The sequence below is a fragment of the Uloborus diversus genome, chromosome 7 (genome assembly GCF_026930045.1).
Source record: "Uloborus diversus isolate 005 chromosome 7, Udiv.v.3.1, whole genome shotgun sequence".
Taxonomy (NCBI): domain Eukaryota; kingdom Metazoa; phylum Arthropoda; class Arachnida; order Araneae; family Uloboridae; genus Uloborus; species Uloborus diversus.
In genome coordinates, this window is record NC_072737.1 from 100256356 (window position 1) to 100282992 (window position 26637).

The following is a 26637-nucleotide window of genomic DNA, read 5'->3' on the forward strand; positions in this document are numbered from 1 at the left end:
ACCAAATTGCACTGTAAATATAATTTTTATGACAAGTGTACAGATGCAAATTTAATTGGCCATAATAAATATCTTTATTACTGCATCCTAATCCCAATTTCTTTTTTTATGGATATGCCTTGTGATATCTAATCTAGAAAATCACCAGTCATAATATGACAGATATGAATTTTTCTTCATTTCCATTCCATTTGCAGAAACAAGAACAAGTCCTATTGTAATTCGAGATAGCAAGAAACATAATTTGAATTCAAGATGTAAAAACTGAAATAAATGTCAGGGGCTGGATGCTGGATCTTTTCCTTCTTTTTAAGGTAGAGTGATTACGAATATTAATGCTAACTAGCAAGCATATTACAAAAGACTTTCGGTAAGCTATATTGCTCTTCTCCAAACATAAATTTCAAAATAGCGAAGCAATACAGAGAGAAGCCTCTAACATTATTTGTGTATTTCAAAAACTCAAAGTAGACCACAAATAGATGATAAAGAACCTTTTTTTTTTGTTACAGAATGCTGAACCAAAACCAAAAAAGATGTAATTTGGTACAGACATTTTAATTAAATGGACAAAATGAATATCTTAATGTTATTTCTGGAGTTAGATGTCTTGCTGTTGCTCTGAGGCGACGACAACAATATTTTACCAGTAAAGATGTCCCACTTCGGTAGAAACGTCTGTTAACTGTGTTTCGACCCGAAACGGAAGAGTGGTTTGACATAAAAGCCAACATCTAGGAACAGGTTGGTGAGACAAGTTTGGGTACAAGCATGCTTGAATAATCCCGAAAGGCACTAAATTGCCAAGGCTGATGGCGCTGCATTTGCAATGCGAATCTTGTACTCAGTAGGGGGTGAAGGGGTGAAGAAATTTTCTTTCTTCTCTGCGAAAGCGCTGAAAGGGAGGTAATTAAGCCTCATTTGTCTGTTGGTTATAAGGAGGTTCATTGCTAAAGGGTAGTAAAAGAGACATTGTAGAATCGTAAAGCGAAAGTTATATGTTAGTGACATGTGGTTTAAAAGAAATGGGGCAAAATTAAAATGGCACAAAAGTATGAAATGAGTAAAAATTTTGAATCCTTAAAATAAATTAATTTTTCAGTAAAAAAGGAAACATGCGTTGTTTTTTTACTGCGAGATTTTTTTCCGTCCTTTTTTTAAATCACAATTTGCTTAACACCAGGGCCTGTCATCAGTCAGTGGACCCTGGTATCAAATATTATAAAGGAACTACTTGCGAACCCCCCCCCCTTCCATCCCTTCCCCCTTCACTTATTAATTTTGGGACGACATTTTGACCTTTTAAATATCCCGCTCCTCCTCTCTTAGTTCTAAAATGAGAGTACTAGTGGGTTGGTAAGATAACTATACATCAAAAGTATTAAATAAACGATCAGCAAACTTCAACATATTAATTAGCATACTAATTTGCATCAGAACTAAACATCCGAAGTCTAAATATTTTATTTTAGTTACTGGAAAAACCAAAGCATACTATTTCATTGTTTCGCACATATTATGCAACTCTACAATGAATTTTTGCAGTCACAATGTTCTTGACTTTTGACAAACACTAAACATGTTTGTTATTTGTTCCCAAACATGCTAAATATCCCTTCTGTTGTTGTAAATCAATTGTTTAAGGGACTTCGAAAAATGAATTCATCATTTACTGAATTATCTTCTCAAATCAATTTGGCCAGTCAGAAAATTTGAGATGGATGGACATCTCCCCAGCCAATTCTAAGTTCCACATTAATTTTTATAAAATTTGACGAGAAAAATATAAAACATACACTTGAGTACAATCTTGTTCCCTTAAGCAGGTGAATCAATTGAATCACTGATATAGTAGAGATATGCAATTATTCAAGTGCATATGCATTTGCTTATAATCTGATCTCCCGTTATACAATCTCCCTCCCCTCCATGAGACTAAGGGCCCACCCCCACCCCCTAAATATTGCCAAGACCCCTGCCCCAAAAACAAAAATCTCCCCAAGAAAGAGAAAAATACCCTTCAAAACAACCCCAACTGAGCTATGACCCTCCCTAGATGGGCACCCTGTGTTATAATGCTATTTAGCCAATTTTATAATATGAAGGAAATAATACCTTTGTGATTAAGAATAAAAGCAAAATAATACAGCGTTAAAAAGCACAAATGTGCAGGAACAGTGCAGACAAATATTTCGGCGTTACAAGGAAAGCCTTAATCAATACAAAAATTTGAGGTCATGGTTGAATATGAATTTCATGAATGAGATGCACACGATGCGACAAAAGATTCGACTCCGGCCATTCTAAAGGGTTTTGCTCTGATTTATCAGATGTCTATTCATCCATAAGCTCAAATTTTTGCATTGATAAAAACGTTCCTCGTAACATAGAAACACGTGTCTGCAGTGTTCCTGCACAATTGTGCTTTTTAGCGTTGTATTATTTTGCATTCAATTTTATAATGCTTCTTGAGAACAAAAAAAGCGTTGGAAATGTGCATTGTTGATAATATCGAGCAATATGGCAGCAGAGCAATTTTAATTGATTAAAATTAATTGGCTACTTAGATTTCAAAACGGTTTCTTCCAAAATACTACCAAATTCACTCCAAATTGTCTTTTGCTTTAAAAAAATATTTCAGATCATTTAGAGTTTTTTATTTATTAGAAACGTTTTTGTTTGTTTGTTTACAAATTAAGTCACTTTTTGTTCTGCGCACTTGGCTTCTAATGAAAACACAACACTGTCCCCTTAATTGAATAACGGATAAACGAATACCCCCTTATACGAATAAAATCTCCTGGAACGGAATATTTCCTGTAGGTGCAATGTTAGAGATCCCGCTTAATCAAATAAATTTCCCCGTTTAATCGAATAACAGTGATTCTCTTTCGTATATATTTTTGCTGAGAAATTTTTTGAATGCCTTAAAAATAAATTAATTAAGAGCAATTATTGATGTAAAAGTTAAAAATAGTATTTTTCGGCAAACAACCAGCAGGGAAAAAACATTCATAATCCATCAAAGCATTTCCACTATTCTATCTAGTTTCTTTTATCGTTGCCATTACTAACAGACAGTTGATAATTAAATTAAAAAACACAACGAAATATAAACATTGCAGAAGATAAGAAATTGATAAATATTAATTGCGGAAAACAAGGTGTTCTCAAAATACCTTGTGTGTGTGAGCAAGGAATTCACTATTATGGACTTTCTCGAAAAAATTTGAACTGAAAAAAGGTGTCGAAATAGAGATTCAAGACCCCACAAGTTGTAAGTTATATATAATTTTCATACATACTTGTATTCTATATACTTAATTATACTATTTTGTTGATTACTTAGCTTATTTAAAAAGGTTTTTAATCAAAAAAAATTTTCTTCTGTTACTTAGATATCGATTTATTATAACGTTTTTAGACAAAAGTTGTCAACTGGGAAAGGTAACTAAAATTTCCCAATATATAAGTAAAATATAATCCCAAATAATAAATAAATAAAAATCCCATTAAGACTAAACTTGATGTAATTTTTTATTTAAGAAAATTAAGGTACTCTCCTGAATTTATCTACATTTTTTCATGTGTACAAGTGTGGGTTGCTCTATAATCTGAATGAGTGGTTTAACACCTCGACACCCCTGAAACCACCACCCCTGATTCTTCATTAATGCTTTTGTTTATAAGGTTTCACTGCAGAAGAGCAGAGTTTGTTTAATGTCCTCCAAAAAAGTCTGTTTAGGGTCTGCATTAGTCTCGGGCCCTGAAAATATTATATACAAAGATCCAATTTGTCACACATCACGACAAGCTAATATATACACATCAAGAACTTACAAGTTGACTTTAATTCCGTTGTTACTAAACTAGCTAGATATTTTCTCCGTGTAGTGAATTTTCCCGAATGTAACTGGACTGCAGACTATAAAGCAAATGTGCTGGAAGCAATCCTTGTTTCAGAAGCCTATACTTTGATTTAGAAGTGGAGTTAAAACTGCAAATTTTGGGTAAAAAAGCTGAACTTATCTGAAAAGTAGAGCTGCTAGAGAAAAGCTAAATTTCATATTCTGAGTCAGAGCCCCAAACATATCTAAAATCCGTTCTCAAACTCTGGGCACCGAACATACAATTTTTTGTTCCCCTGTGTTATTCATTATTGCAAGTGCTCCAAAGTAGATGCTGGGACATTTGATGTTCCTCTCAAAGGGGTAAAATTAAGCAAACAAAACATTAACTATTTTTAAATTTATTTTTTTGTTTAAACCATTTCTTTAAATAATAATAAAAAAAAGAGCACAAGCACCCACAAAGCATCTTAGCATTTGGTTTTCTATTCCCACTCCCGCAGCAAACCAAAAAGGTTATTTAGTTTTTACAATCTTAATGATACAAATCAGCAAAAGTCAAAATAAATAATAATATTTCTTCCCTTAATATATATTTTTATTATTAAAATGAAAAGGATATGATCAGTAAAAGGGGAAAATACGTGAATTTATTCTGCTTAGTCGATGCATCAGTTGTGGAGTTTCAACAATAGCAAATAAAGTCACCTACAGTACATAAGTAAAAGAGAAGAGAAAGATTAAACATCTGAAACTCTTCAAATCTTCAGATACAAAACTTTTTAGAATCTCCATCTCCAATACCAGATGGGACCAGGACTGCCGCTACCCTCTTTTTTTCTTTGAATTAGTAGTCGGGGGAAATGGCAGCCACTCCGCCAAGCCAGTTCAACATTGGCAACAAATGCATGTCATTTGTTCCTAAATATTGCTTTTGTGTCAAATCATGTTTCCGTAAGTTTTTTTTCTCGGCGGAACTTAAAAACTGGTCGCGGAGTGAACGTTAGGGTGTGCCGAAAAAATTGAATTTCTTCGGAGCACTTAGCCTTAGTGCGGAAAATTTGTGACTCCCTAATGTTAATTATTCCGCAAAATTTTAATACTTGGAGTGAATGTCTTCCACTTCGGCAGGAGGCTTGAATTTTAGAGATTTTTAGAAAAAATTCAAAAAAAAAGAGAAAATTTCCAAAATATATTCAAATCTGCAGAAAAATTAGTTTTAGGGCGGAAAATTTGTGTCTTCCTAACACAAATGTCAGAGCAAAATTTTATGACTCTGAGTTAATGCCTTCCATTTTGGCAAGGGACTTGAACTTCAGTCAAAAGAGCCCAAAAAACAGATCTTTTTTTCTTATTGTACAACTATTGCAAAGGGGGAAAATTAAAAATTTAGAAGATGTTTAGTTAAAATCTATTTGCATGTAGAAATAAGGTCAATTAGATATCAAAGTACTTATACAGTTAGAAAATCTCATTGAGAGGTATGCAAAAAATCAGAACTGCTTTTATCATACAGATTTTTATTCATTACGAAAAAAATTACAAAATGGTTTTGAAAGCTTATTTTTTTATGCATTATTAAAAGTTTAAAGTACACAAATCACCACTTTGTAATTTAGAGTTATAGATACATCATGTATTACTGTAATTTGTAATCACTTCTATGCTCAAATGCTAGCATATTGCTGCGTGATTTTAAAACAGCAAAAATATACTCGTCCCTTTTGTCTTGGCCACATACTTGATTTGATTTTTTTGAAACCAATTTCCCGATGCGTTCAACAGCCTGTGTGTGGCAAGGGAATTGAATGAACTTTCAGTTTTCGCATGGAACTCCATCAACCAACACATTTCGTAGATCATCTGAAGGGACGTTGCGGAGAACTGGTGGAGATGTAATTTTGCAAGTGTTCCAGTCTATCAAACCAACATAATCTGCTGCCTCAAAGTGAAGCTTTGGGATATGGAATGTGCGAACAGTTTTTATCCGTGGATGCACTCTCTCTAGCCTTTAGAATTCTATGAATGCCGAGCTCTCTGATATTTACCTTTTCATCTGTTAGCATATTTAATCAATGTTTTCTGGAAAAGTGAAGAATGCATTCCGAGCAATGACAAGATCGATTACATTAAGATATATTTTTGGCAAGTATCTTGATGCATGAATGATTTCCCACACGTCTAACTCCATTTTTAATAGAATGGTATATTTTGACTTTAAACCAGGAAGGAGAATATATGCTTAAAATAAACTCGACCAAGATTTTCAACTCAACTGATGGCTTTATAGTTGAACTGTACAATCTCAAGATTCTATTGGCTATTGTCAGCCAACAAGACATATTTAGAGCACTCGGTTTGTGGTTAGCAAGATCCGGAGAGCATGGCAACTGATTTAATGGCATGAGATATTTGCAATAAATATTGTTGATCCTTACACAGTATCATCGGGACAACATCAGGCAACTTGCAATCCACTGGCTTAAACCTAACTATGGGACGCTTTTCACAGTCGTATAAGCTTTTTTCAATTTCATTGGAGTAAGGTTTTTGGTCTGACGTTTTACCATCAACAAATTGGAAAAGGTGTCACAATGGTAGTTTGTTAAAATCTAAAAGACAAATATGGAGGGGACTGCGAAGATTTTGCTCTAATAAATGAATTACTCCACCTTTTAATCCAGTGTTTACAACTGTTCCATCTGCTCCAATCCCCAAAGCAGAATACTTTGTGATGTTCTGCAACGTAAAGTGATTTGCCCAAAATTGTTCTGCAAGATAAATTCGTACTTTATGTATTTCTTTCAGAATGTTATCAAATACCGTTTTCTCATTTTTGCTCATAATCCATTGCAATTTAGAATTCAGTAAAGAACAACCAAATTTTAAAACATAGAAACAAAGTTTAATGTATACTTGAGTACTTACATGTTGTCTTCCTTAAGTAGGGTCTGGTGGGGTAAAGTGGTCATAAAATCGTAGGTTTTCAACTTAAGTGGATATTAAATAAAATAAATGCTTTAAACACTTAAACTTTTTTTGTTGTTATTTTACATTGCATTATTAAAGAACACAATACATAGAATTTCAGGGAAAAAATATTGATTTAAGTAGTTTTATAACAGTTTCATTTCCCTATGTATTTATGACCACTTTACCCCATGGGGTGGGGGAAAGTGGTCATAGCATGGGGTAAAGTGGTCATAGTTAAAAATAGAAGCAAAACCGTTACAAATAACCGTAATATTTGTATATTTCGGTTATTTTTATAGTTACAAGTATATATGCACGAGTATATGCAGGTATACATAAGAATGTATACGTGATTACCTACAGTATACGTGTCTACAAGAGTATATACGCGTATAAACGAACATCATATGCGTGTATGCACTTGTATCTCGAGTATATACATGCATATCTGAGTATATACTTGTATAGTAGACATATATACGCATATATAGGTATACATACATATACGGGTATACACGAGTTATTTCGAGGATACATCCAGTGCGTGTTTGTACATGTCTACTCACGCACATACATATGGAAGCAACGAGTATGCACGTATGTTTACGTGTAAACACGATTATGTACCAGTATAAACGTATATACGTACATTTACGTGTATATCAGTACATGTATGTATACACGAGTATATCCCCTAATACACATGTATGCTTACAGAGTGAATCCAAGCTCTGGGGCAAAGATAAAATGTGTGTGAGAAGGGAGGATACGAAGCAAAGAATCATAATGAACTTATGGTCACTGACGCGCTACATGCACACTAAGCCAGAAACTGATGGATGCAAAACAGGTCACAAATTTGTTACACAAAGATGATTTTACTTGACCAGCTGGTGGCGTGATGGTTAGACGTTGGCCTTGTACGTCTGTGGAATCGGGTTCTGACCTGGGGATGCCGGTCGGTGGATTTTCGAGATGCAGAAACTCATCAGCGCCCATGTCGTATGATTATGCAGCATGTAAAAGATCTCTATGGTATTCGTTTTGATTAGAATTTCTTAGGCAAAATCAAATTCCTACTGCAATTTCGCATCAAAGAGAGCCCAGGTGCCTCCCCCTGGGGGAAACTGGGCGTCAAAAAAACTGTGTCATACATCAGCGCCTTAATGGTGACACATGAAAGACTGATGCATTGTAGGGGAGCGCACTAGGTCTGGTTATGGCCCAGACGCCTCTTCAGGTAGGACTCTTATACAGCCCCATTGGGGAAAAAAAGATGATTTTAACCAACATTCTAGTTTTTAAGAATTATTTAGAGCAGATGTTAAAGTTACGGCCTGTAGTAGCTCTAATACATGCATCGCAACAAAGGCACAGCGACTGTTGAAAGTTTTTCAAAAGTCTCATTATTGCAACAGAGAGTGCTTTGTGATTGCGACGCATGTATTACAGCAGCCGGCCACAAATTTCATCAATCACTTTAACACTTTCTTAAGACCTAAAATGTTATGTAAAATTGCCTTTGTGTAATAAATTTGTGACCTGTTTTGCATCCTTTAGGTTCTGATTTTGCGTGCATGTAGCGCGTCAGCGTTGTGTTTGTGAATATATGTCTCTTATAATTCTTGCTTCTTCTACTCCCCTCTTACATCTTTTAAGAATTTGCCCAAGAGTTTAAATTCACCCTATATACATGTATATCATGTGCTTGTGTGTAAGTGTCTGCTCGAGTTTCGAGTACGTACGCGTATATACGTGTCTACCTGAGTATATAAGTGTTCGTATATGTACGAGTATAAGCGGGTATATACATGTATCGATAGTCGAATGTATATCTTTATAGACAAAAAATACTTGCAGTTACCCATATACTACGCGTTTATTGGTGCATTTATGTTAATACGTATATATACGTGCCTACATGAGTATATGAGTATGCATACGCATGTACTCGTATATTTAACCCTGTTTACTGTAAAAACAATACATATTAAGTGAAATTAATATTTCATTTATGTTTGCCTCATACTTAAAGTTTAAGTGACGTTAAAAGGACAATATTCGTTAAGCCTAATATTATGGCCACTTTACCCCATCTTACTTAAATTGTTCTAAAAAATTAACCAAAATAGATTCAGCTAACTGCTAATGAGTAAGAGTTCTTGAGACATGTAGGAAACTTCCTGTGCAGTCAATCTGTTCATAATTCTAACCAACAAAATTTTCCAAGAAAGTTAAAAGAGGTGTTTAGATTTTGAAATTTTTCATATTCACACAAAATATTTTATTTTACCAAATAAAATTTTGCCAGTTGTGAAATTTTGTATTCAAAATGTAGTTTTTAACTGCCCTATCGTAAAATAAAATTTTCACATTCATTCGAACATTTATTTCCAAGCTATAGCCATTTATTTGACGTATGACCACTTTACCCCATTGACCACTTTCCCCCACCAGACCCTACATCAGCTTAATTTCTTCTGAATTGGAATGGAGAAACGCAAAATATTGCACTCCTACTAGCCTTTGACAAAAGGCTTAAATATCAGCAGAAGAGAACAAGTTGTAATAGCCCCTCATTGTATAAAGGTCATGCCAGATTTACCCATAGACATTGGTTTGGCCCTGAACCAGCTCCTCGTAGCAACATATGTAAAATCAATCAGACAGTGTTGTATACCCTATCCATGCGTCCTCTCCGATTGTCCAAATTTCAATCGTATTCGTTTCAAATTCTTTAATCATTTTCATTCTTGTTTGAAGGAATTGTTAGGGGGCACATCCCATTGAAAATTTCTCCTTTCCGTCAGGAGATTGGATTTCTGCTTTTAACTTTGTATTTACCTTCTGTTTTTGTTTTCATCTCTTATTTGTTTTGTTCTTCATGGTTTCCTTTTTTTTTTCAAAGGTGGTTTTTCTGTTTATTTTTCTGGTCTATTATTCAAAATTTAAAACTTCGTTCATGTGTTGATTTCGGCAAAAGTTTTTAAAATTTCAGATGCATGTTTCTTAAATTCCAAATTTTGACTTATAAACAATCGTTTGGTGCAGCATAGCCTATTAAGGCTCTTGCATCCTAAAAACTCCATCAATCAACTTAATTTTACTTAATACCATGGCAAAGGCATGGAAGTCATTGTTTTGTGAATTACTTTTGATGTTAAGTATTTAGACATATTTCCTCTATGAACAAAATGCTTATGGAAAAATGGTCCATACATAGATATTAGTCCAGCTTTTAAAAGTTTTCTTAAAGAATTATGCCCAGATGGAGGGCCATTACATGAAATGAACATCCTTTGGTCTGTTGTACCAACATTAATTTCATTCCCCTCATTTGTATTGGGTCGTTTAAAAAAAATTTTGTCGATTTTAGGCCCCCATGTTTCACAGATAGTTTCTGAAATAGGAACAGAAAATGTATGAATAAAAAAATTAAGAAAGTTTGGGATCTGTAATTTCAGTTCCAGTATTGACCTTTTTAAAATCATCCTTTCTTGAAAAATATCTCCATTTTCTTTGCATTGATTAATGTTGTCTAGCACCCAGTCAACAAAGATTTTGTATTCAAAAAAAAGTTGATTTTTTTCTTCATCAGAAGGAGGCACACATGGAAAAGATTTTATTGTTTCGACAAAATTGAAAAGATCCATAACTTTATTTTCAATGTTTGAACTAGGGAAGATCAAATGGGAAAAATTAAAAAGGGATTTAGCTGCAGAAGTTATTATGTCTATTTGTTCTTTCTTTTCAAAGTACAAACAGCATTGGTGTAGTAGTGAATCAATGTATTTTATTATTTCTTTGAGATCATGGCAAAATTTAAAAATAAAAGAACAATCATGAGTTGATCGCAACTTTTTTGAACTTATTGGGAGGTCTGGCATTGGAAAACCCTGAAATGTGCTCTCTTCTTAATACATTGATGAGGAAAACTTTGTATATTTGAAAAATGCATTAGGTAAGGATTCTATATATTTCTTAAAACTTTCAGGATCTAAGCAATCACAAAGGTTTGATAAATGATACTTAATTATGAGTAAATATTCTTTTAAATTATTTATGAAATTTATGTAATCCCAAGGAAGATGGTCACTCTGTTGGATGCATTTGGAAGTATCTGCTAATGTGCAAATAATGTCAGCAATAATTAAAATGCTAAAAATTTTTTTTTTTTGAGATGAGTTTATCCCTTAAACTTTCATCTTCAATCCCTTCACTGGCTGAAACTAGTGCCTCATAGTCTTTCACAAAAGTTTTAATAACATTTGAAGAATGAGAAACAAATTTCATTGTTTTAAAGATCTTTGGTTTATAAAAAAACATATCCAGTTCTTGAGCACACTTGTTCAGGCATTCATAGGATGTGCCCCACATGAATTCCTTCATGCATGAATTTATAAATGACAAACAATCATGCACTAACCTATTACTAGAATGTACCTGCACTAATTCGAGCCTGTGCATGGGATCCCAAGAAACTTGAATATCTTGACGAACTAGGACTTCTTTAAGATGATCTATCACACCTAATCGAATATATTGCCCGTCTACAGCAAGTCCCACTAAATGATCTCTAATGTAAAGGAAGGTTCAGGCCAAATCTTTTAAGGGTATCGAGGATGCTTATACTCAATCCTTTCCCACTTACATCATCGCAAAAATGGTGTTCTAAATAAATGTTTTCAAATAAATTTGAATTGTTTATGTCATAACTTGGTACTCTAAGTCCAATAATGTGGCGAGTTCTGTGATTCACAGTCATTTTATCAGCTACTATGCCGATTGGTACTCCTTCATTCATTATATAAGAGGAAATAGTTTTGGCCAAAGAAGAATATACATGTGGTAAGTACATCCTGGGAAATTCTTTGGAATGATTTTTTTGACCTATAGAAGCTCCACTATTATAAAACTCAGTGATAATATTTTCATAGCTAGAATATGATGTATCCAATTTATAGCTCATATATGCAGCTGAAGCACAAGTCATGGCTATTTGTTTACCATTTTCTTTTAATCTCAATTCTTCTTCTTCTCTCTCTTTCATTTCCAAAAACCGCTTTTCATGAGTATCTGATTTAATGTGCCTTTTCATGTCATATTTTAGCTTCCTAAAACTTTCTTTTAATATTTTCACGAGTGAATGAGTCCTTTTCATTTGCGAAATCATATAAAAGAGTTGAACAGCAAGCTTTGCATGTTAAACCACCTTCAGTTCTAACAAATGTATTATCTTGTGCCCACTTTAATAAACCATCTACAGTTCTTGTGTTTGGAAAAAGATTATCACGCTCTTCATCTGTAAGCAGATCACTGGTATCGATTTTCTGTATTCCAGATGTTGATGGTAGTGACTCTTCTGTGACATTATTTCTTTTTAATGCTTTTACTTAAGCCTCAAGATCTGAAAAAGAAGTTTATTTTGGTGTTTTTCCTTCAAACAAATGAGACTAAACAATACAAAGAATAGCTTATTACATAAAGTTTATTTTTGCTATATAGTGCGTTTAAGCTTCATACAGAATATGGTGATGATTTTAAAATTGATCAAAGCTTCAGTTTTTAGTGAAAGGAAAATAAGTTGTCTTTATTTTCCTTGCAAATAATATGTACCACTAAATTTTTGGCCTACTATTTAGTATCTAAAGAATTTTAAAAATATAAAAAATACTAAAATAAATAATTAATAATTACGTAATGATGGTTAACAATAAATTTACAAACTTATTGCAGAAAATAATAATAATTATAAACCTTTACATCTCTTTTAACACTTATATAACAAGCCTACACTAATATTTATATTGCGGAGAGGATATGGGAACGGTTCACATGTGTCTCTACATGTTGTGTTCAAAGTGACCCATCATCTACCTTAGAACTAATTTTCAAAAAAAAAAAAGAATTTTTAATTTAATTACAAAATTTAAAAATTGGCATACATTTGGTGAAAATGCTCCAATAATAGTTTGCAACAATTAAATTTAGTTTATTAGTTAGTTTAAAATATTAGGTTAAAATTAGTAGAGTACAGATAATAACAAAACAAAACTGGGAAACAAAAATAACTCAAAAAAAAAAAAAAAAAAACGCTGCAGATCTCTTCCGAAAATTACTATATTTAAAACTTAAAAGATATAAAAATAAAATTGAAACATTAGAAAAAACAAACATCGAAAAAAGTCTTACCTTGAATTGATAACAAAATTGTATTCAAGATGTCTTTTTTCACAGAAACACAGTCTTCATTCTGATGATCATTTTCATTTGTACAACTTAAATCGCTTTCATTCAATGTGGCTGTGGATGAGTTGGTTGTTAAATCTTCCTCCAACGGCGCAGTAGTCTCCAGATTATCCTCAGTACTTCCTACATCCCATTTCTTAGAAGAAATTTCATCCACATTTTCCTCCGCTTGCTTTCTTTTAATACTGCCAAACAATTTATTCATTAATAGAACGATGCTTCACAGTCTTGTCAGGATGAAAACGCTGATAGTGTACTTTCAAATTTTTTAAAATTATTTCAGCGTTGCATTCGAAACAGGATACTTTGTCTCTGGCCGACATGTTTATAGTATTATTAAAACTTTGAAAAAAAAAAAAACTTAATTTATTTACAACTCAATCTTGGAAGCGGCAAAAGCTGGTAGAAATCTGCGTATCGGTCTTGGCTCATGTGTAAAAAAAAGAGAACTTACTTTTTTACGGTGGCTCATATAATAGAACAGCATATAACCTAATTCATTTCTCAAGCTGTTAAAGTTTAAAAACGAACACAATATCCAATTTCTGAGAATGAGTGAAAGATTAGAAATGACCCACCAATTTCTTTGCGAAGAGAACAGATTGATTTTGATACATTGGGGAAGGAGGAGTGGACAAAAGCAGGTGCTGTACAGTAACAAAAAGTGTTATCTCTGCTGACAATGTGCAATGAAGTGAGGAAGCAACACGTGTGGTTTTTGAACCAAACAAATAAGGGGAAGAAATGGGGGGAGAAGGGTGCTCTATGTCTACAAAAGGGTTTAAAGCAACAGGTGCTTTTACTTTTTGATATGAACAGAAAGAGACTTGAATTCTAAGCTTACAAGGAAGGAATGGACAGGAGAAAAGAGGGAAGAATTAACAGCTGAGTAATCCTTTTAAAAAAGAACTAAAAGCACAAGCTGGGGGGCGGGGGATAGGTATTGAGACTGCTCACGGAAGAAATTTTCCAAGAATACTGCAGGTAGCTATTCAGAAAATGGCGACGACAATAATATTCAAAATTTATTACATTCTTCTGGAAGGGATTCTAATTTTGAACTATGTGATTTATAAGCTTGAAAATACTTCCTTTAATTTTTTTTAATTCATCTCTTCCTCTTATTAATGAATACCATTTATAATAGCGCATGGGTCGAGCAATTTAGTTCAAAAATAGGCTCGGTATTAAGAAATCGATCACAGAGCAAATGTTCAGAAATTTTTTTCGAATAACCTCCGAAGATATAAAAAACAATGAATCTGGAAATTTTCTAAAATAAAGTCCAACCGTTTTTAATAAAAATTCATGAAATAAATATACTGACACATTCAAACGTAACTTAATATTTCTGCCGTGGGCCGGTAGACGGCAGTATATCTGCAGAAATGAGTTTTTGAGATATTTGAAGAAACGCGTATTATATATAACACTAACAATTGGGAAACGTTGAAATCAGACGTTTTCGCGCTTTTTTGTCAGCAGAAAACAAATAAGCAAGTTTGTACAATAAAGCTAACGTACCATAGATGACAAAAATGGAAAGTGAAAAATTTGCAATTACTCCCCTTTACCTGTCTTAGGCAGATTTTCTATTCGTTAATTAAAGCCTACAAGAAAGCGCGGGAACAGCCGGATGTCCGAAGTTTCCTGTATAGTTGATCACGCAAAATTAGCACTTGTTAAAAATGAATAATAAAATTTTAAGGAATTCAAAATCTCAATTTGATTTAGATACACCGTAGTGTCAGCTAAGCTTGGAAATAAATATTAACTGAGTTTAAACGCAACGATTTACAAAAATCAAACTATAACGAAGTCTTTTCAAAAATACTGACAGCAAAGGTTGATTGATACTTTGCAAAAATCGTCGGTAAAGGCAATGTTTTAAATATGCGTTTAATAACATATGTGTAATTTTTGCTGCAAGTTCCTTCCCTGAAGTTCTGCGGCCGAAAAGGGGGGGGGGGCTGCAGAACTTCTAGTGACGCCCGCTCTTCCGCGATTCTCTCCCGCAGAAACGTTAATTGTTTTCATCATGATTTTAATTACTGTAATTTGTACTTGCAGTACACTGCAAGTTTCTTCCCTGAAGTTCTGCGGCCCCTCAGAACTTCTAGTGAAGCTCGTGCATCTGCGATCTTCATTTTGTCTCTTCTATCCGAGGTGAACACAATCTCTTATGCGAGGCACTTACGCAGGTGCGATCGACATACCGCACTCCCGGCGCATAAAAGCGTTGTCTAAGGCTCCTGATAAACACTAAGTTTATCCTAAGTACAATGTTATTATTTAATTATATGTATCTCATCATTTACAAACTAAAGCTATTTAATTGTAAACTTATTATGCATGTTAGCATGTTCGCGTTGTAATATCCTTTTCGCTTTGACAAGCGATTCTTCCCGCGTACTACAACTTCAGATGAAAGTGTAAACAATGAGTGAATCTGTTTTCGCTTCCCGGCGAATTGAAGGTCAGATGACGTCACTCGTTTTCAGCCATTCTAGAAGCTTTTTGCACACATCTTTTCCGCACGTGTCGAACTTGAGATGACGCGTTATGCTAATTGGGAAAGCAGTATTTATACGCTCGTGCGATATGACTCTTTCTCTTTTTCACTTCTCGCATCTACGTTAGATGTTTTAGTTTGCCAACTTGCAGGTTGCAGTTGGGGTTTTCGGCTCTTGGCTTTTCAGCCATCGAGATAGCCATTCACAGTTTTTAGAATGGATTAATAGGAAGTTAGTTTTCTGATCGGTAGTTAGATTTGATCTAATAGATTCTACTAGAACTTGCCGAACTTAGTGTTCGTGATGCATTATTGAAATGTTAGTATTAGAGATCTATGAATAGAGATCATGAAAACCTCTTCAATGGAATATTCGGTAATACTTAATAGAATTAGTAAATAGATATAATAGGACTACAAAGTTCATGATTATACTTTAATTTTGCATATGGCTTTGAGTTATTGATTCTTCAAGTTACTTTATTATTTTCTCATTTTATCTTTTACAATTGTTAATTGTTTAATAAGTAGTTGATATTTTTAAAGAATGACTTTTCGTCACTTAATATAAGATTCTTCATGCAGTTTCTATTTAATAGTTTGACTACTCCAATCGCGTATTACACTTTGCTAACTTAATAGCTTTGAATTATCATTATTCTTTGCAAAACTTGGGCTATTCTCTTTCTTGCTTTATGCTGGAGAATTATAGCCCATCAATGGTCATGGTAGCCCAGATTATAGAGTTAGTCAAATACGAGATGAAATATAATGATGTTGTCTGAAGTCAGGTTATCGGAAATTTAATTCCTTTTTCAAGTGTCAAGATTTAAAAGAAGATTAGGAAGAATTTTTTGCAAGATAATTGAACTTTTTGTACAGGTTTATTCAAGATTTGATGAATTTTTCCAAATTTGAACTTTTTTTCAAGAGATTACCTTTCTTCAAGATTTCTATGATAGTTAGTGACGGGGGGGACCGTTCACTAATTTACAAAATGAATCGATGGATCCAAGAGTCGACATCTTTGACTATTTTAGTTAAAATTTAAGAAAAATTTGAAATTTTTTTTGAAAATGGCAGGTCCTACTTACACCATAGAAAAGTTGAATAGCAACAACTACACCGAATGGGCGGTAAATGTCAAATTCCTACTTATGGAAAAAGATTGCTGGGATATTGTCAATGGTTCCGAAGAACTTCCCGTAATTTCAAAAGACTCTGACGTCACTAAGCGAGATATCAAAGATTTTCACTACCGCAAGAGACTTGCCCTATCGTTAATTTTTCTTAACATCGAACAAGAATTTAAAAAGATAATTGAAAATATAGAAGAACCTACCTTATCTTGGCGAAAGCTCAAAGATCACTTCTTCCCGGAAAACCGTTGCATTCAGATGCAACTGTACGCAGAGTTAAATAATTGCAAAATAGAATCGGGAGAAAAATTAAACCTATACGCAGCCCGCTTAAGACGCATTTACGAGAAGATAAAAATTGTACACAAAGATTTCCCTGAAGATTTTCTAATTTTTCAATTGTTACAAAACTTACCTATAGAATTTGACCACGTAATACAATCGATATTAATCAGACCAGATGCTACTTTTAAATTTGAAGAAATTATAGTTTGTCTAATAGTAGAAGAAGGACGTCTAGCACTTCGTGAAAATTTAAATACTAAATCAGAAATCGCTCATGTGGAAACCAGAAAAAGGTTGTGTTACTATTGTAAGCAGCCTGGACACTTCAAAAGAGATTGTCCACGACTATATCGGAATTCTTCAGCCCAGAACAGGAAAGATCAAGGATCCCAGGACAGAACCAATAGAAGAGGACGGAGCCCATATAGGAGGAAACAACATTTTTCAAGGGAGAGGAATCGTTCACCTTCAAGCACCCGATGTGAGTACAAGAACTTTTTTATTTGTGAAGCTAACTTAAACCATGTAGAGGAAAAGCCCTCTGTATGGCTTTTTGATACTGCTGCCAGTGATCATTTTTCTGGAAACAGAGACTGGTTTAGAACTTTTACACCTTTAAAAAATAGCAAAATGGCTGTTGCCATCAAAAATCAGACCTTCCCGATTGAAGGGAAAGGAGATATTAAAGTAAGATTTGGAAAAAGGTCTGTAGTTCTAAAAGATGTTCTGTATTCCCCGCAATTAAGGCGGAATTTGTTATCTGGTACAAAATTCGACAAAGGAGGAGCTAAATTTAAAGGGGGGAATGGTTTTGTGGAAGTTTCTGACAAAGAAGGTCTAATTTTAAAAGCAAAACTTAAGAATGGTGTATATATTGTAAATTCTAAAAAGTCAAATCAAATTCCTTTAAATTCTAGTCATTTTAATTCTGAATCTAGTCATGTTGAAGATTTAGAAACTTGGCATAAGCGCTTGGCGCATGTCAATATTGATAGTATTAAGAAAACTAGTAAATTGCAGGGAGCAAGGAGTTTACCAAAGTTTAAAAATTCTAAAATTCAGTGTGACGACTGTAAAATTGGTAAATTTTAAAGAGTCAGTTTCAAGCCGTTGACTGAAAAACGTAGTAAATACCCATTAGAGCTTTTACATGCTGATGTATGGGGCCCTTACAATGTACCTGGTAAAAATGGTGAAAAATTTTACTTATTTATCATTGATGACTTTTCTCGACGCGCATCTTTGTATCCCATTAAATCAAAGGGTCAGGTCGCAGAAATTTTCAAAAAGCATACTACTAGAGCAGAAAGATTTTTAGATAAGAAAGTAAAAGCTATTAGGACAGATAATGGTAAGGAATTTGTTAATCATAATTTGGATAATTTTTGTGAAAAGCTTGGTATTAAACATGAACTTACTAATTATTACACGCCAGAACAAAATGGTTCCGCGGAGAATTATAACAGAATTGTCGCTGATTGTACCCGTGTCTTGTTAATAGAAAGTGGTTTGCCAAAAGAATTCTGGCCAGATGCAATGTTGTATTTTGCATACACTTGGAACAGGGTTTGTCACTCCAATCAGGACAAAACTCCATTTGAACTATATGGCGGTAATAAACCATCTGTAAAACATCTTAAGCCTTTCGGCACAATTTCATTCGTGGGCACTCCACGACAACGTAGAAACAAATTGGATGCTAAAGCCCAAAAAGGTATTATGATTGGATATGTGTTTAGTACCAAAGGTTATCGTATCTGGATACCTGATACTAACGCGGTAATTGAATCCATTAATGTTTCTTTTAAAGAAGGTCATTTTTACAAAGACCATTTTCATTCTAAGTTGGATAATAATACTTTATCATGGCCTCTAACCTCTCGTCAACTCGATAGTGATACGGATGTAGAAACTGAGGAGGAGCAGAGTCAATCTGACGTTGACGCGCCAGAAATCTCTAACAGAGAATCTAACATTCATAGTGATTCAGATTCAAATAGAGATTCAGATACTGAGGGGGATACGTCAGACGATGACAAGTCCAGGATCATGAGGAATCCAACATGGGTCAGAAAAATTGTTCTAAGACCCGATGGGTCAAGAAATGACATATATTATTTTGAAAAGAGTCAATCTAAAAGGTTAAGATCTGTTCATGATGTAAGAAAATATTGTGATAAATTAAATCTTGTTTTTGAACCATCCTTATTTAATTTTCAAGGGAAAGGTACCTTTCAGGGGGAAATTGCAAGCCATAATTCTAGTTCAAGTATAACAGAATCTTGACTAGAAAATGATATTAAAATTCCACGCACTTATAAACAGACTCTTAAGTCAACAGAGCGGGAAAAATGGCATGATGCAATGAAGTCTGAGATCCAATGTATGCATGATAGAAATGTTTGGACTTTGGCCAAATTACCAGCAAATACCACTCCAGTTGGGAGTCGCTGGGTTTATACACTTAAGAAAAACGAACAGGGGGATATTATAAGATTCAAAACACGGCTTTGTGCTCAGGGTTTTGCTCAAATTAAAGGATTAAATTTTGAAGATACCTTTTCCCCAGTAGTTCAATTTGGTATAATTCGGTTTTTCTTTACATTATTAGTAGTATGTTTAAAATGGTCAAATGTTCAATGTGATGTAAAAAATGCCTATCTGTATGCCCCAATTGACGAACAAATATATATGTGTCAACCCACAGGTTTTGTTGAAAAAGGAAAGGAAAATTTATATTGCAAATTAAATAAGGCAATTTATGGATTACATCAAAGTGGACGTCTGTGGTACAATGAAATTTTCAATGTTTTGTCAAAATTAGGATTTAACAAATTTTCATGTTGCAATTGTGTATTTTATAATTCTAGTGTAATTTTGCTATTATATGTTGATGACATCGTTATTTTTGGTAAAAAGGACTATGATATTAAAAATTGTTTAAAATTATTAAGTAAACATTTTGACTTAAAAGTATTGGGTAAGACGAGAAAACTACTAGGTGTAGAATTTGAAGAAGGCGAAAATGGCTTTCATCTACATCAAACTAATTATATTGAAGAAGTATGTAAAAGATTTAGTAAATATAATTTTTCTATCTCGTCATTACCAATTAGTAAAGGTTGTGTCTACTCAACTAAAGATTGTCCGAAAAATGACGATGAAATCAAAGAAATGAGTAAATTACCATATAGAAATCTATTAGGATGCTTAAGTTTTATTGCAAATCGAACTAGACCGGATATATCTTATGCAATTAACATTTTCAGTCAATTTCAAAGCAATCCCGGTATTACCCATTGGAAAGGATTATTAAGATTACTTGGTTATGTTTCTAATACAAAGAATTTAAAATTGAAATTAAATTGTAACAAAATCCAAATCATTGCTTATACTGATGCAGATTTCGCTTCAAATAGAGATGACCGAACATCTGTCGGAGGTCAACTTATTTTGCTTGATAATTCGCCCATAGAATGGCGCACTTTTAAAGAAAAATGTGTAAGTCTTTCAACTATGGAGGCAGAATTTGTCGCAATGACTGAAACTGTCAAAGAATTGATATGGTTTGATAGGATTTTGAATGAATGTATTGAAACTAAAACTGTAAAATCTAAAGTAAAATCCTCGCTATTTGTTGATAATCAAGCTGCTATTCAATTTGTAAAATCATCAGTTGAAAATCACAGAAGTAAACACATCGATGTTAAATTGTTTTTCATTAGAGATTTAATATATAAAGATGTTTTTAACATTAAATATGTCAGAAGTAAAGATAATTTATCGGACATATTTACAAAACCAATGACTCGCATTGAATTGTCTAAATTTATTGAAATTTTTTTCACAAATCATAAATGTATAACTTAACGCATTGTTTTCACGTATTTAAGAAGTCAAAACATAATTTTTTTTTTCTTTCAATGTGTTTATACAACTAAAAATTTATAAGTGCTTATACATCTTGTGCTGATTTGAACAGTTACTTGTTGTATGTTGTAACTATTTTCAGATTGAGTGTGTATCTATGGAAGGACTGTATTTTCTTAGGACATTTCACAGGACTGTCTACCCAATTTTTCAATCAATGATGGATGATGAAGAAATTTTTTTTCTACAATTGTGAAAATTTGAAGTTCGATGGGTTACTGTATTTATTCCCAATGAAAAATACTTTTCGTGTTTCTAATTTCTACTAATATTGTTGTAAAAGAATTTATATGTAAAGCTTGAAGCCATATGAATTTATTTTTAATTTATTGAATTTATATTGAATTTGTAAGATAATGAGATGGGGGGACATTGATAAACACTAAGTTTATCCTAAGTACAATGTTATTATTTAATTATATGTATCTCATCATTTACAAACTAAAGCTATTTAATTGTAAACTTACTATGCATGTTAGCATGTTCGCGTTGTAATATCCTTTTGGCTTTGACAAGCGATTCTTCCCGCGTACTTCAACTTCAGATGAAAGTGTAAACAATGAGTGAATCTGTTTTCGCTTCCCGGCGAATTGAAGGTCAGATGACGTCACTCGTTCTCAGCCATTCTAGAAGCTTTTTGCACACGTCTTTTCCGCACGTGTCGAACTTGAGATGACGCGTTATGCTAATTGGGAAAGCAGTATTTATACGCTCGTGCGATATGACTCTTTCTCTTTTTCACTTCTCGCATCTACGTTAGATGTTTTAGTTTGCCAACTTACAGGTTGCAGTTGGGGTTTTCGGCTCTTGGCTTTTCAGCCATCGAGATAGCCATTCACAGTTTTTAGAATGGATTAATAGGAAGTTAGTTTTCTGATCGGTAGTTAGATGTGATCTAATAGATTCTACTAGAACTTGCCGAACTTAGTGTTCGTGATGCATTATTGAAATGTTAGTATTAGAGATCTATGAATAGAGATCATGAAAACCTTTTCAATGGAATATTCGGTAATACTTAATAGAATTAGTAAATAGATATAATAGGACTACAAAGTTCATGATTATACTTTAATTTTGCATATGGCTTTGAGTTATTGATTCTTCAAGTTACTTTATTATTTTCTCATTTTATCTTTTACAATTGTTAATTGTTTAATAAATAGTTGATATTTTTAAAGAATGACTTTTCGTCACTTAATATAAGATTCTTCATGCAGCAGAAGATAAATTTCTATTTAATAGTTTGACTACTCCAATCGCGTATTACACTTTGCTAACTTAATAGCTTTGAATTATCATTATTCTTTGCAAAACTTGGGCTATTCTCTTTCTTGCTTTATGCTGGAGAATTATAGCCCATCAGCTCTCAGACATCGGAGTGATTTGGCGCAGCTTCGATCGGTCGGTTCACCTAAAAATAAAAATGGCAACCTTTTTTTTTTTTTTTTTTTGGTTCTCACTTTTTGAACAGATTTGTTCTGCAGCCTGGCTTTCTGTTCTGCGACGTACGTCGCAAATTTAGCAGTATTCTGCTTTGGGGGCTCCAATAACAAGAAGGTTTTCAAATCCACCGCCGTGAGCTTCCACATAACTATGAATGCTTTTCATGATGTCTAGACTGGACCCTAATTGGGGGGTTGCATGTACAACATATTGACTCCCAGGATCTTTTACAAGAGAGTAGTGGTTTTATACTCCAGATCGCACATAAAACTCATTTCTTTCATTCATCCGTGTTTTGTCACGACGGCAGAGGTATGTATGAACTTTGTTATGTGTTAGTCGCATTTAAGGATTTTTTATGAAATTATCTAATTTTAGGTCACTTTCCACGGCATAAATAATTATCTCACAGGCTTCAAATTTTACGTAGTAGTTTGTGATAGGAAGTTAAAACAGTCCCCTACTAAGACTTAACATTCTTCGGAATTTTAAAATGTTTTGTAAATATTATCATTTTTTAATTTTTTTCTAAAAATCTCTAAAATTCAAGTCTTTTGCCAGAGCGGAAGAAATTAACTCAGAGCTCTAAAATTTTGCTCTTACATTAGTGATAAGAAGTCACAAATGATCCGCTCTTAGGCTAATTTTTCTGCAGATTTGAAATATTTTAGAATTTTTCTCTTTATTTTTAATTTTTTTTCCAAAAATCTCTAAAATTCAAGCCTCTTGCCGGAGCGGAAGATATTCACTCAGAGTATTAAAATTTTGAAGAATAATTAGTGTTAGGGAGTCACAAATTTTTCGCACTAAGGCTAAGTGCTCAGAAGAAATTAGATTTTTTTTCGGCCCACTCTAGTGGACGTTCTTCTTCTATTACTTATATTCTTTGGCAACAATATGCCATTCTGACTATCATTGCTGTTATAGTTTAATACAGTGGTGCCCAACTATTTTTAGGTGAGGAGCACACCCCATATCAAGATGAATCTAGAGGACTAGAGCACATATAACATTTCAAAATATTTCATTCTTCCCTGATAACTTTGAAAAACATAAAAATGTAGGAAAACTAGAAACCAAGAATTGTTATCATTATTTGATATTTATTTTACAAAGGTGTAGTTTCATCTGTTTTCCAGAAACCCATTTCTGAATATTTTGCTATGAATTTTTGACTTTGAGACTAATCACCTACAAGTAGAACACAAACTAGGAGAACAGAAAAAAAATAAGTTTAGAGGTGGTGAAGTGGAACAGAAAAATTATCGCCTGGGCCACACCGGTCAACTTCATGGGTCATAGGATGGGCACCACTGGTTTAATATGATCAATACTATTTTTAATATATAATACTATTTCATAATACATACTTATTACACTCTCTATCACTTTGAATTACAATTATTCTGGCAGTAACATAAGTCACATTACTTACTTTGACTTCGTTAAAAATTACCCAATGCATAAGAATATAAGAATTAGTTGCTCAATAATTACAACTGTATAAACTTAAATCCAAGTCAGCAAACTTAATTTTGTTAATTACTTTCTTGTTTCTCATTTTCTGCATTCATTTTGTTAACTGAAATCATATTAGATCTAATATGACAAACTTACTGATGTTTAAATTACACTTCAACGACTTATTTCTGTAAAATTTTCACGTTACATATTATTCAAATTAAAATTAATAAAAATTGAAGTAATACAATAATACTGTGTAAATAGAACAAACACATGTTTGTCTCTCCCCCCAACCCATAGTGAAATGCTACAACAAATAACATAATAGTGGTAGTCAGTTTATGTATCTCTTATATAAATAAAAACTGAGCGTATCTATGTATGTCCAAGCTTCTTCTCCCGAACGACAGTGAACTGACCATCGAACCAGGTATCGATGGATTCGTAATCTTACCGTCTTCATGTTTGGCTGTTTAACATAATCCTCTAATAATAGTTAGCGGAGATATCAATTAAAAACTATTAATTATGAAGCTTGGATTTCGACATAAAATCCCTAATTTTCAAAGGCTTTCCTCCATTCAAATTATTATTCAGTGCTTCATCTCAACTTTCCGTAACAATGCTTTTATTAAAATTCGTAGTTGTAGCGTGAAGAAAATCGTTAAATGAAAGATCTGTTGCCATTTTTTCTCGAATATAAACAAAAAAAATAATAGAAATTGGTTTTCGTTTGGAGGCTTTTCCTGCAATCGGAGGTTTTAAAATGTTTACGTTTTGGTTATTTTCCCGCAATCTGCCGCAAAATTTCTGATTTTTTTTTGTTCAAGCCTGATTGTTGAACACACCTCACTAGACATAACTATTATTTTCAAGGTGCACTGTGCAAAGCCGGGCGACGCAGCTAGTAAAAATAATAATAAATGACAGAACAGAGAAATACAGGTAGTTATCAAAATAATGGAAACACCTGTGAATAAAAGTAACATTTTTGAATGCGCTTTGTAAGTAATAAAGAATAAAACTAGATATCTATTTTTTTATAGATAGCAATGTATATGATCTGGTAGTACATACACGGTAGTTTAACGAAAGTTCTGGAAGTCTTGGATTTTTTCAAGCGTGTGAAATGTTTTACCTCTCAAATTTTTAAAGAGGCCAAATTGTTGGAGCGCGTCTAGCAGGAGCAAATGTAACTGAAACATCTCAACATTTAGGCATATGTAGAGATACAGTATCTAAAGTCATGATAGCAAACACACATCAAGGTAAGACAAGCTTTGCAAAGCAAAACAGTGGAAAGAAAGAGAAGCTCAGTAAAATAAATCGACGGGTGTTGAAGTGGATCATAGTGTCTAAAAAGTGAACAACAGCAGCAAAAGTGCCCACAGAACTCAATCTTGATCTGGATTCACCAGTGTGACTAATTATAGTTAGAAGGGATCTTTTATAAACAGAACATTTACGGCAGAGTGGCGATTCCGAATTTTTTTTCCAAGTGTTTCCATTATTTTGATAACTACATGTACTATAGTATATATAAGTTTTTTTTTAAAAAAATTTAAATCTATATTATAAAACATATAATATAGATTTATTGTAAATAGGATGGCAATTAATTTAGGTGGACATCCTGTGCACCAGATTTCAATCCTCTTCTGACAGTTGTCAGAAGCAGAATGTAGTCTTTAATAATTGATTTCAACAGGAAGATACCAAAATGAAACAGCAGCCTATTATTAATTTGTAAAGACAATATTTGTTCTCCTGCTCCATCAATATTTCCAGGTTAACAGTGACTGTCTGCCTAAATCTAATGCCTAATAAGGATCCAAAAATTTTGTCTGAAAACAGCAATCTAATGCGTATTGTTAAAATTAAGCAGACAACCTTGGAAAAAAGCAGAAGGTTTCATCAAAAAAGAAATGCCAGTTCAGTTAGATGACGCAGATTATTGGTAGATATTGCATAGATATATTCTATAATTAATCTTAGCATATCTATATGATAAATCAGGGAAATTTTCACAAGTAAGTTGCACATTAAATATGTTACTGTGTTTTTCTTAAAAAATTTAAACAAAGCATTCCAATTTTCTACCAGTTGTAACACATAACATGCTCTAGGAAGCTGACATTTAGTTATTACTTAATAAAAAATGGATTTGAATAAAGAAAGATTGATGAAAATACCTTTTATGTAAAATACAGAATTCAGTTAGAATGTTTTTAACAAATAGAAGATATATGGGCATTTAAAGTTTTAACACTTACCCATACCCATTCCAAAGCCAAAACTACCTGTAGGTCCTGTTGAATTTTCTGAAATGAAAAAAAAAAAAAAATAAATAGAATTTAATTGCTGTATTTTACCAACATGGAAAAGATACCATGTTTTTGAAAAGATACATAAAAATTGAGTTAAGTTTTAACTGAATTTTCTTCCTCCTTGCAAATGTAGAAGGATTATTCTGAACTTCATTTCTTTCTTGGTCTATATTTTTAAAAAACTTCAGAGTGGCTTCTTTTATTATAAAAGAAGCCACTCTGAAGTTTATAAATTATATAACACTACATAAATTATATAGTGTTGAAAGAACATTCTAGCACTTTCCATTCAGGGATATTCTACTTAATTCTAGAGATTGCTGGGGGTTATCCATTAAGTTATATTTGTTTTTAAATGCTATAGTTGGGAGGAACCTCACTTCTCAGTGTCATATAGGATCTGCATAGTCTTCACAATGCTGCCAGGTTAGGTTTGTCCCCAACTAGTTACATGTTAGGTTCAAAAT

At 33.2% G+C, this 26637-nt stretch overlaps 1 protein-coding gene across 2 annotated transcripts in view; it reads right to left on the reverse strand.

The window, feature by feature from the left end:
• LOC129226563 (myelin expression factor 2-like) overlaps positions 1-26637 on the reverse strand; it is a 101961-nt gene that overhangs the window by 18454 nt on the left and 56870 nt on the right. The window contains exon 10 of one of the 2 annotated variants that reach the window (XM_054861177.1): positions 26144-26164. In XM_054861177.1, the coding sequence (XP_054717152.1) occupies positions 26144-26164 (21 nt within the window). Of the gene's footprint in view, positions 1-26116; positions 26165-26637 lie in introns of both variants that reach the window. The other variant, XM_054861176.1, reaches the window with a different exon arrangement.